The sequence below is a fragment of the Pyrus communis genome, chromosome 3 (genome assembly GCF_041283825.1).
Source record: "Pyrus communis isolate YQ-2024b chromosome 3, ASM4128382v1, whole genome shotgun sequence".
Lineage (NCBI taxonomy): Eukaryota > Viridiplantae > Streptophyta > Magnoliopsida > Rosales > Rosaceae > Pyrus > Pyrus communis.
The window spans coordinates 1,119,666-1,131,601 of NC_142567.1; the positions used below are offsets into that span (position 1 = coordinate 1,119,666).

General features: G+C 37.1%; 2 protein-coding genes and 1 non-coding gene across 5 annotated transcripts; 2 read left to right on the forward strand and 1 right to left on the reverse strand.

The window, feature by feature from the left end:
- Positions 1-2,299: 2,299 nt before the first annotated feature.
- On the reverse strand, positions 2,300-2,370 carry TRNAG-CCC (transfer RNA glycine (anticodon CCC)). Its single transcript has one exon. It is a non-coding gene; the product is annotated as a tRNA-Gly (tRNA).
- A 64-nt stretch (positions 2,371-2,434) lies between these two features.
- On the forward strand, positions 2,435-4,357 carry LOC137716349 (dephospho-CoA kinase). Of its 3 annotated transcripts, none has more exons than XM_068455787.2 (4): positions 2,435-2,687; positions 2,888-3,028; positions 3,140-3,285; positions 3,788-4,357. In XM_068455787.2, exons 2-4 carry the CDS (start codon positions 2,921-2,923, stop codon positions 4,221-4,223), a joined length of 690 nt encoding a protein of 229 aa, XP_068311888.2. In that variant the 5' UTR covers positions 2,435-2,687; positions 2,888-2,920; the 3' UTR covers positions 4,224-4,357. The 3 variants fall into 3 exon arrangements, with proteins under 3 accessions (XP_068311888.2, XP_068311889.2, XP_068311887.2); XM_068455788.2 differs by having other exon boundaries at positions 2,451-2,687; positions 2,891-3,028; XM_068455786.2 differs by having other exon boundaries at positions 2,470-2,687; positions 2,883-3,028.
- Positions 4,358-7,489: 3,132 nt separating this feature from the next.
- Positions 7,490-9,147, forward strand: LOC137714144 (uncharacterized). Its single transcript, XM_088690499.1, has 3 exons — positions 7,490-7,600; positions 7,694-7,769; positions 8,028-9,147. Exons 1-3 carry the CDS (start codon positions 7,553-7,555, stop codon positions 8,819-8,821), a joined length of 918 nt encoding a protein of 305 aa, XP_088546625.1. The 5' UTR covers positions 7,490-7,552; the 3' UTR covers positions 8,822-9,147.
- Positions 9,148-11,936: the final 2,789 nt, after the last annotated feature.

Genomic DNA, 11,936 nt, shown 5'->3' on the forward strand with positions numbered 1-11,936 from the left:
AGAGTTAATCCAATCATATTGGTATATTGAGGACTCTTGTGTTTGCTCGTTTATAGGACTCATACTGATATAAGGAATGCAGTCTTGTATTCCTTGTGGGATTGTTATAGGGCGATCCAAGTCTTGTAGTATAAAACCACAAGCCCCTGCTCTCACAAAGCACGCTCTTTTTGTTCCAATTACCTATAACTTGGAGAGCATTGAGTTTTGCAGAGAGGAGAAGGTTGTGTGCAGGTTTTCATGGCTTCTTCATCCATGAACATTGCTACAGTTCTTACACTTATATTACATACATAATTTAAGGATTGTGATTTAGTTGATTAACCCTTGTGTTCTTGGCTAGTGTATTAATCTTTTAAGTCTAGTTTATTCTTACATTCAAAGGATTGTAGAATTCTTACAACTTTCAAATAGATTTTTAAGAATTCTTATAGACTTTGATTAAAGATTTGAATGAATTTTGAGAGAATTTTTTGTTATTTTAAGAATTATTTTTTAAACAAAAAAATTAAGAATCAACTTGAAAAAATAATGGAGAACTGTGGCCAGGTCTCTGAGTAACCCCAATCCTCCATGATCCTCCACCAGTAGAAAAGGATCAAATACAAATTAAGCTTCCCAAAGTCTACCTTCCGCTGTAATCATTCATTCGTAAAAGCGCTTCAACTTTCGACCTTTTAGAAAAGTGATTCCTCTAATTCATGAGAGAGAGAGAGAGAGAGAAAGTGAGAGAGAGAAAGAAAGAGAGAGAAGAATGGATGCTGCAAAGGTAGGAGAACTGAAGGAGTTCATCAGCAAGTGCAAGTCAAACCCTTCAATTATTCATGCCCCCTCTCGCCTTCTTCAAGTCCTATCTCCAAAGGTATCCACTTTGCTATCTTTGTATACGACAGTATATAATGCTATATTTTTTCCCCATATATATAATGATATATTGATTGTATATTGAGAGGATGGGATGGGCGGGTGAAATGCCAAAAGGAATGAAGGATGGGTTTCTCGGAGAAAATGGAGAGTGAAAAAGAAAGCTCGAGTTGCAAAGTGGAAAGAGAGAAAGAAAGCAAGGGGTTGAAAAAAAAAATTCTACGGATGGAGGTAGGATTTGTTATGCTTACCATTCCTACTCTCATCCTTCAAAATCTCTTACTGAACGAAATCCTTCAAATCTTATGAATTTTTCAAATACTTACAGATTTGCATGGATTCTACAAAAATCTGTTAAAATTCTAGTTGACTACACTAGGATTCTAAAAATCTTATAAAATCTAGTCTTTTCAAATCCTTTAATTAGCTACCCTCTATTTGAATGGACTCTTAAAATCTTTTAAAATCTAGTTGACGATTCATTCACATTGAGAGAAACTTACCTATAACTGGGATGTGGGGTATCACAAACCTGTCGAGACATTCATGTGAAAAAATTAATACACATGTCCATTCTTGATTGACTTGGAATAGGGCATCGCAGTTGTAGTCGTGTCATCAAATTCACACACAACATATTGAAATATGAATTTGTGCATATAAGATGTGCACCTTCTGATATGCAGAATCAAGGGCAATTACACAATAGATTGCCCACGAGTATGCTGACAAGGGAACCCCGCTGGTGATCCGGGACTCGAAGATGGCAATTATATTTCTTGAGTTTCAAGTATCAATTTCGACTGGCATATAGCACTAATGAGCAAAAGCGTTCCTTATAAGCAGAGTCAATCTTGAGGGTGTGCATAAGGTGTCACCACACAAGGCCTCCAATTCAGAAGGACCCCAAATTTTCATTACATGTATACAGATGCATATAAAATAGATTAGATGAAAAAGAAACATTATCCGTGGTTCTAGCACTAGCGGTTTATCCCTTCTTCCTTATAGCCCATGTGTTGGGTTTAAATCCCTATGATATTGCTTTGCTGTTTTAAGCTTTTGCAAATTTGTAAACTTAAAAATCAAAAACAAATCCAACATGTATCGAACTCAGGACCTTTGAAGGTAAGGGAAAAAACCTAGACGATGAAACAACTTATTTATGTTGCAATAACTTGTAATATTTTAGTTTTATAAATGAAAAAATTGAAAAAATAAATAATAAAGAAATATAACATTAAAAAAAATGAAGGACCTCCATTTAAGTTTTACACAGAACTCCTAAATACTTAGAACATTCTGAAATGAAAATAGAAACAGAGGCTTACAAGTATGTGCTTCAAAAGCTTTCAAGTGCTTTTCTAAAAATGTATTGGTTCTGAAGTATCAAATTTCAAATGAATGGTCACAAAAATATATAAATAAATAAAAGTGCGCATCCAGGGAATCGAACCCTGGTCAGTACCGTGGGAGGGTACTATGATACCACTACACCAGATGCGCCTCTTGTTAAGTGAATCAAATAACAGAGTAATAAAGTCTGTTTCAGCTCTTTTTCTTGGGCTTACCGCTACATGCATAGCAGCAGCATTTGGCAGGCGTGTCAGACCTGTGCTCGTCCCCTCAATATCTCCTTGCGCGAACAGTACCGCGCCTCTGCTTTTCAAGTCTCCGGCGCCATCCGGCCACGTCCAGTTCGCCGCCGACTTGGTTCTCCTCCTCGTCGTCCGATCTTCAAAGGGCAGGCCACCCGCCACCAAGTTGGGCGGATCGAAGTCGGAAAGTCTCATACCACCACCTGTTTCAAGCGCTTTTTCAAGGTAGAAAAGTTCTTGTCTTTAACAGTGAGAACTAAGAAAAAAGCAATCGAAACTATGAAATAATTACAGGGAAGAGCAAAGGCTCTTCATTTCTAGGAACCCAAAATTCCAATCCATTAAACTATAGCAGCCGCAAAGGCTCTTCATTGCTAATTTACTTTAATTTTGTAAGTAATTTTGCTTAAAATTTTGTAGCATAGTAGGATCAATTGCTAACAGAAAGAGCAGAAAGAATGAGGATAGTGGGGTTGACAGGTGGAATTGCTTCCGGGAAGAGCACCGTCTCGAATCTCTTCAAGGAACATGGCATTCCAGTCGCTGATGCCGATCTTGTTGCTCGAGTGAGTGATGATCAGACTACGAAATTAATGCTTTTACAATGTCATGGAAGAATTTGATGGCAATGTGTTGTTTTCGGCTGTTTCGCGGACTGAGTAATTTTTCGGTTTCAGGATGTGTTGAAGAAGGGCACTGGTGGCTGGAAAAACGTTGTTTCAACATTTGGAGATGACATTTTGCAACCTGATGGAGAAGTTGATAGGCCTAAACTGGGACAAATTGTGTTCTCTAATCCAGAAAAGCGCCAACTTCTTAACCGGTAGGTACTAACCCTTTGCGAGTAGCTCTAGTTTTAGTTTGCGATTTTATTGAGTACCGCTCTGTTAAACATTTTGCTATATGATTCTACATTATCCCTAGTGCAGTTGAGTAAATCAAACTCGTTTCTTAATTTAGTCACCATTGGATTTCCTGGCTTCTTGTTGGAAAGATAAGTGTTGCATTATATGTAAAACCTAGAGAGGCCAAGGAAAGAAACTTCCCTTATGGTTGTGCAATTATACCATATAGGCTCCATAGTACTCCCTCGAGTTTTGACGCGTCAAGGTCAAAATTCACATTTGATTTCTTAAAAACTGCAGAAATAATGCCGATTCCTTTTACTAAAAGGAATTGGCTATAATCTCTAGTTTTGTCCAGTTACATTTTGTTGAATTCAAATTGTTTTCGTCCCTCTTGATGAGAGGTTTTAGTTTGGTGTAGTTTACCGCACAAGTTACGTATCATATCAGCTATAATATCTAGTTTTTATCTTCTTGTAGACTGCTAGCTCCTTATATATCGTCTGGAATCTTTTGGGAAATTTTGAAGCTATGGATGAAGGGGTGTAATGTTATTGTTCTTGATGTTCCTCTGTTGTTCGAGGCCAAGATGGACAAATGGACAAAGCCTATTGTTGTTGTATGGGTTGATCCTGAAACGCAGCTCCGGAGACTCATGTCGAGGGACAGAACAAGTGAGGAGGATGCTGGAAACAGGATAAATGCTCAGATGTCACTCGATATAAAACGGACCAGGGCAGACATAGTGGTTGATAACACTGGATCACTAGAAGATTTAAGAGTACAGTTCCGCAACGTCTTACTTGAGGTCACAAAGCCCTTGACATGGACCGAATTTGGGCTTTCTAGACAAGGTGCCTCGTCCGTTCTTGTCTCCATTATCGTAGGTGTTCTTATATTCAAGAAAGTTTTATAAACTTATAGTTCATAGCAACCTTGGAATTGTACTTGTTGAGAACTTGATCTGTCATTCATAGAACAAGAAGCTTAACCTTTTGTTTTGTAGCAGCAGTGAAGAATGATTCAATGCATTTACCTAAGGCTTTTGCACACGAGGTTCCATTTTTTGAGTTTTTGTAGGTTATATTTCTTTTTAATAACTCGGTACGTTTCCATACACCAGTTTCACAGACCCTCTATTCCTATCTCTCTCACGACATAGAGATAGGAGGACGTCATGGGATAGATAGGAAGAGAGGGTGACAATTGAAATGTTGAGGGTGTCGAGTCCTTTTACGTGATTACATGGACTGCATTAATTAGGATGTTGTTTGATTAAGTTAATTAATTTCTTTTCTGAGATTGGATGAGTATTATTTGATAAAGCAAGAATGATTTGGAGTGCCAAGTTGTGTCACAAATCACTCTAGTGCTCATGACCTGGCTAATCCATTGGTTCATATAAAGTGCAGATAAGTGAAACCCCTTTACCGTATTGTCTGCTATGATGACATGGAATTTTTTGTATCGATATTGTGTAGGAGTCTTTATGTAGCATCAGTTGCAGATCTAGGATTTGAACTTCAAGGGGGTTCAGTGTTAAACGTCTAAGATTTTTAGATAGAAACAGAGCATGAAGTGGCGCATAAAAATAAAAATAAAATCTGTTTATTCAAGAATTCTCGTCAAACACTTGGAAGGCTTCTTGTTGTCAACCAAACCATGTTGCGTGTCAACAAATATAGACAATTTGATGAGTGCTATTGAGAATCTTTGTCGAGTGTTGTCAACACAACCTACTGAGATATGTCTAGCAAACATTACATTAAGCATTTGGTGGGCACAAAAATGACCCATACCAAACATTCGAAGGGTTTCCAAAGACCTTCACATGCGTGTTTTTTGGCCTCCAGTTGGTTATGAGACCACCTTGGTCCCAATGACATCCGCTCATGTGTAGAATGTTAGTTCTTTCAATTGATATTGTGTCAATATTGTTGAAAATGTATTAATAATATGTTGATACTTTTTGTTGGCGATTAAAATGATGTTATAAGACATATCGATATTACATTCTTTAATAAAGGATGAACTTTTGTCCATAGCCGGATTATATATGATATCTCTACTTCTAAAATAATCAAGGATGAACTCTTGTCCATAGCCGGATTATATATGATATCTCTACTTCTAAAATAATCTCTCATCGAAAGTGCTTCCGCTGTTTAGTGATAACCATTTGATCTTTTTCGATTATCTTTGAATGTTTTCGTTGTTATGTTTTGTGTGTATATATGAGTAGGATTCTCTCACCTTCAAATCTTCTCACTTCTCCTCCCTTTCTCTTTCATCTTCTTTTTATCTCGATCAACACAAGATGTTGACGTAACTTAATTACGATCCTTCAAAATCATGCTTCGTATATATCGTTTTTGCCTTTTGATTTACAGAAACGACGTATACTGCTGGCAATCACAATAATTGTTAACTACTAGCTGTTTGTATTCTTTTCCATAGTAAAAGCTGCTTGGCCTGCTCTAGAATTAGACGAAGGGAAGGCATTTTATTTACTGTAATTGTATAATATGTACTACGCATTTGAAAATTCGACTCGTGAAAATCATTTTCTTTGTCTGGAATTTTCTTTTTTTTAATTTTAATTTTTCTGCATCTTTAAATTGATTGCTTGCATGAGAATATGAGGACTTCTATTGAACGGATTCACTGTTACCCGACATCCCGATTCAAAAATATAATGTCTTTTTGGGTAAGTTTTTCTCTACATGATATTGTATTATTGAGATAGAATGTTACGGAGTACAATAATAGTTAACCTGTTACATACAAGTTGTTTTCCTGAAGACGATCCAAAACCCCCATCAAAAAGTTCATTGAAAGCACAAATGCACAATGGCAATGGCCCAGAGCAAAGGAAGTTGCTAATTGCCGTTGTCTTTTCTAACTCAATTACTTTTACTTTACACACCACCAAACTTTGGACAATTGTTGTATTTGAATATTGCAGGAGGACATGTTCACTGTGAACGACGCAGCTTTTTCCGGATCAAAAAACTGTAGAGGCAGCTTTAAGTCCAGTGGATTCTAGCACTTGCTGGATCAAAATAATTATATGACATGAATGTATACAGCTGGTTATAAAATAAATGTTCCTTCGTATCGTATAGCTCAATGTAGATTAGCCCAAAAACAGTGACGAACATTTGTAACTTTGCTTTCTGGATTACTCACTTAATCTTTATTTCTATCTCTCTCGTTACATGACTTAAATATATGCGCGTGATTATAAGAAGAATCTCCTCGAGTGCATACACGCTTGTCCATTTGTTACTAGAATCTTCATTCATTGCTCTTCTTCCTGGATTACTTGCAAGGAACTTCTAGGCCTATGAAGTTATGAGCAGCATCCTTTTGAGGGTAGGTAAGCTTAGGGCCAATCCGAGTCAATTATATCAGTGGCTGCAAAAGTCGAGCACAGATCCTCTTCATATCTAAAAAAATGGAGCCTAAGGATCAAATGATTTGGATCGTTGAAATTTGATCAAACAGTTATAATTATTATAACTTTTAAAGATATCCTTATTTATAACCATTAGATCAAATTTAAATGGTCCGGATCATTTAATTATTAGGATCCGTTTTAGATCCAGAGAAGATATGTACTCCTAAAACTCGATGATTAAATCCTTGAAAAAGAATAAAGACCGTCCGATTTTATTTATAATAGCAAAAGATGCAATACAAAGCTGATCATCCATCAAAAGGTTCTCATCCCTCCTCACGGGCAGAGATTAGATTGACATCTGGAACTGTACGTTGTGGGTTAATGGATGTCACTGAGCCGGACTATCTATCATATGAAAAAGTTAAAATGAATACCAATACGTGATTGATTTGATATATTTCTATACAATGATATTTTCATTTGCCGATTTATAATCATATCGTTAAAAAATGCATATTAGTGCGTGATTGTTTTGCAATCAAGCCTTCTGCGTGACCTTCATAACCTTCAGATAAAAATATGAAATTTAATCAGTGAGCTTGTGAGTTTGTGAAGTTGAATTCAGTTGGTTGAGATGTAGTGGGGTCTTCATGGGAGGGTCACGTGAGTTTGATGACGTGTCAGATCTGCAGTGGTCCATTGGTGTGTGGAAGTTGACGTGGCATCCAGACCATGGCCAAACCGGATGCTTTCTTCCCACTCTTTAAACCTCAGCACACATTCCCTCAAAGCTCCCCACCTTCCTTATTCCCACTTCATCAGTCTCTCTCTCTCTCTCATCAATGGCAACAAAACCAGCTGAAGAAGCTCCTGGAACCTTAAAATACCAGGTAATTAGTACAATATTTTTTTTCCTTTTTGTCATTATTTTTCAAGTTTTTTTCATCACAAATTATAAGTTGATCATCTCCTCCGTTCTGCAGACATGGGTTTTGAAAGTCTCAATCCACTGTGAAGGATGCAGGAAGAAGGTCAAGAAAGTCCTTCAAAACATCGAAGGCACGTTTATACATTCTCCTTCATTTCTCGCTCGTTTATACATTCTCCTTCATTTCTCGCTCGTTCCTCTCGCTATGCGTTTTTTTTTTTCGTTATACTTTTCTTTTATCTCTGGCACGAAGTTTAAAAATTAAAAACGAAATGGTATGAAACGTATCATAGAACGAAAGGGTATCCAACGTATTGTGATATTTTGTCTAGTTGCGGCACATGTGTTCACTCGTGTGCGTTCGTGTTTTGATTAATTGACGTGATCAGGGGTTTACACAACGGAGATTGATTCGCAGCAGCACAAGGTGACCGTGACGGGCAACGTGGAGGCGGAGACCCTACTGAAGAAGCTGTTGAAGTCAGGGAAGCACGCTGAGCTTTGGCCAGAAGTTAAGAAAGCGAAAAAGTCCGGGAAATCAAAGAATAATAGTAGTAACAATGAGAAGCAGCCTGAAGATCATAACCATGAACAAGATGGTGATCATGATCAACCGGATAAAACCGATGGCGGTGATGATGCTGACGACGGCGGTGAGTCCGACGCAGAGGGTGGCGAGAGTAATGAAGCTGGTGGAGAAAGTGGTACTAATCCTACTGTTGGTGCAGGTGGTGGAAATAGTGCAAGTACTGGGGCCAAAAAGAAGAAAAAGAAGAAGAAGAAAGCGCAAAATGGTAATTCCCCCACTGGCGGCGGTGCCAACCTCGGCGAGAAAATTTTTGGACATGATCCGCCTCCTGCGGGCAGTATTGAGCCGTATATGGCCGGTGGGCCAGACATGACTCAGCCGTTGGCCTCCATGAATCTTGGCCCACCAGTTCAGCATACGTACCCCGGCTCGTACCCAACATCAATGTACTATCCACCTCCAACGTACGGGCTAAGTTACAATACGGCGCACCCTAACAGTACAAGTACCTCATACTTTGCTCCTGATCCCATGCATACCACTACGTATTCTCAGCCGGGCATGTTCCCGTTTCCTCTGCCGTCCTATTCTATCGATAATGATGATGATAAGTTCGTTGACGATGAAAATGGAAGTGGGTGCTACATTATGTGAAGATTATAATTACGAGCGGTGTACGTAGAAGTAGCATATATATACTTAGTATGTACGGTGTGTACTTGGGCGAGGAAGGGAGGATAATTTTGATGTACTTACAGTTCAAAGGGTAAAAGTAGGGGGAAATAAAAGGGGTTGTACTATGAAGCTTAGCTTTATTTACTAAGTTTGGTTTTGCGTAAGAAGGCCAATAGCTTAATGTTTGGTTATTTGTAGGACCTAAATCTTTCTTTTCACTCAGCCTGATGTGTAAAGTAGATTTTTGTTTTATGAAATCTTTGTTTCTATGGCAATGATAAGCTTTTTCAAGTTGTAATTAGAAATTCAGAGTGCATGATATTCGTCTTTTCAGTTCAAACTCATAGTAAGACTGGATTAGGGTTTCAGCAACTTTTTATATTTTATTTGAAGGGGAGCATCATGTAGCTATAACAGATCGATATATTTTGACATATTATGAACACCTTGTTGATTCAATAACAATAATTCGTCGTTTAAAATATGGTAACAAATAAAACGCAAAGGTATAATTCTTAATCAAAATGCATGGTAGCTATCTTCCATGTCTCTTTAATTAGTTAATGTGACAACAAATTAGATGGTTCCAACAATTTGATTTGGTATGTAATGCTTTAGAAAAAGCAACAAGCATATCTCCATCTTTTGGTTAGAAATTAAAGTGTTTATGTAGATAGTACATATTTTTATTTCTGTTATGCATGTGATGGATGTAGATATACATATATATTGTGGTATAATACGAGTCTCCGGCCCACTCACTTTGGATTGAAATCCATCGTGTTCCTGTGTGGTTGTCTTAAGCTTTTTATCTCTTTATTCTTTTGAGTCGCACAACAGGGCAAAAGATTTAAGCATGCATGGCATGGGGACCAAAGACCAAATATCTAACAAATAAACAAAACTAGAGGTTATCCAGCATAGAATAAATTGATATCCCTCTCAACTCATGGTGCAATTTGCTCAACCAAAATAATCCTAAGTTGACCAAGGTTTAATGAGAAATGATTTTTAAATGTGATTCAATATTTTAGTGAATAAGATGTTGAGTTTCCACACATGTATTTCCGGTTCGAAATTCTCTCCTCTTCTAAATTATTGTCAGATTTTTATTGTCGAGTGTATATTGTGGGACCTTTTGAACGAACATAAATGAAAGTCTGGCCATAGTGATCCGTAAGTCTTGGGCCATTTAACAAACGATATTATTTACATTAAGGGGAAGTGGGTGGGTTTAGCCTCACATTAGGCTAGCAATAATGTGGTTCAAATTCGCTTTTGGCGAGAATCGAACTTAAGACCTCTCATTTGTAAGGGAAGAGAAATATCACTAGATCGTAGTACTAAGTGGTCTCGTGCTATTAAGAACTCGAAAGATTAAAGGCTAGTCGAGGATAAGAGGCCGTTGACTCCCAAAAACTTTTATCAACGCTTTCTTAGTTTGGTTCAAAGGAGAAACTTAAAAATATATGCCCAATTTCTCTGTGATTAGTGATCACTTTATCAGGCCATCTGTGTACATAGTTCGACTCTCAACCTTGAGCTTGAGGGAGACTTCATCGCATGCAATCGGAAGTGAAGATAATGGTTGACGTTGTTTTAATATTGATTACTATTCATAAGTTGCATGCATCATTACTAAAAGTTCTTGTTCACTTCGGATGTAAAGATTGAATGATATGATCTTTTCGGCTGCCTTTAGATGAATCTTTCTGTTTTTTTTTCATCAAATGATATGATCTCTTTGATCTCTTCGGCCCCCCTTAGTAGAATATTTCTGTTTTTTCATCAAAACCCTAAGTCCCCCACCACCAAAAACAAAACATGCACAAAGAAAGAAAAATGATGGAAGATATTTGAAGGTGTTGGTGTTAAGAGTGAAACGTATGTGGACGACAATTGCTGCTTTATTCATTATAAAGATGAGAAGGAATGATATATAAAAGAGAATATGCAAATAAATTCTATATATTATGTTTTCATAAGATATTATTCATATGTTACACCAAAGTATATACACATATCTTATACATCAAACATGAAAATGATTTGCTAGAATGGATAACTCAGTTGGTTAAGGCTTAAGAGCATTCATTTTTGCATTAAAAGTTATGTGTTTGATTTTTTTTTCTACCCAAAAATATCTAATATATATATACACACACACACACATTGTACCAAGAAAAACATGAAAATCTATATGGGCTCGTTTAGAGGTACTACTCCATAGAACGCTTTTGCTCACTAGCGTTTTTTTTTGTAGTAAACACTTTTCAGTAATGCTTTTATAGAAAAACAGTTTGTTGTTTAACCATCAACTAAATAGGTGCTTTTACTCTTTACATAAGTGCTTTTGATATAGCTTAAACCTTGTGTTTTATTTTTATGTGGACACTAAAGCTTGATGGTATAATAATAGCATCACTAACAAATGGTAGGCTGAGGCATTCATTGGAAGACAAATTCTAACAGCTTGACAGCAACACTAGTGCTAATTACAGCCACCCAATCTTTTATATTTTGTGGGATATGTGCAGGTTTTATGTATATTAGATGGCATATTTTCTAAAAAGTTGGGGACCCTTGGCCTCCCGAGGTCACAATTGTATAGCAAGTAGTTTTCCACAATTTGCCCAATCGGATAATGAATTTTGATTCTTGACCTAGCCAACCGACCATAAAGGGCGAAGATCTAGAGCACCACTATTTGGCTAAGCCAGCCCTCGTTGAACGATTCTTATGTCCGGACCCCTGCATACGGTATCGTACTTTATTCGAGTGAGATTAGTTTGAGGTGGGTGAGACCAAATACAAGCCACTAACCATTGCAAAAAATAATTGGAAGAAGAAAAGGAAGTACATGTTTCTAATATGGACAGTGTTTAAAATATTTGTGGTGCTGGAAATACGAATAGTGTTTATAATATTGATATAGGTAGAATTACCGATATGCAACTTTATGGAAGATCGATAAATTATCGAAATCAATTTCGGTTGCCTTCAATGGACATTATGGAAATTTGCAATAGGGGGTGTATATCAACTAATTCAGACTTAGACAAAATTAGAGAAAATTTTCACCAATAAAATTCAA

Excerpts from the sequence above, each read along its gene's own strand:
- LOC137714144 (XM_088690499.1), top strand. The coding sequence starts at position 7,553 with ATGGCAACAAAACCAGCTGAAGAAGCTCCTGGAACCTTAAAATACCAG. Across the intron at positions 7,601-7,693 it reads CTGGAACCTTAAAATACCAG|ACATGGGTTTTGAAAGTCTC; the intron begins GTAATTAGTACA and ends TCCGTTCTGCAG. Across the intron at positions 7,770-8,027 it reads AGTCCTTCAAAACATCGAAG|GGGTTTACACAACGGAGATT; the intron begins GCACGTTTATAC and ends TGACGTGATCAG.
- LOC137716349 (XM_068455787.2), top strand. The coding sequence starts at position 2,921 with ATGAGGATAGTGGGGTTGACAGGTGGAATTGCTTCCGGGAAGAGCACC. Across the intron at positions 3,029-3,139 it reads ATGCCGATCTTGTTGCTCGA|GATGTGTTGAAGAAGGGCAC; the intron begins GTGAGTGATGAT and ends TTTCGGTTTCAG. Across the intron at positions 3,286-3,787 it reads AAGCGCCAACTTCTTAACCG|ACTGCTAGCTCCTTATATAT; the intron begins GTAGGTACTAAC and ends ATCTTCTTGTAG.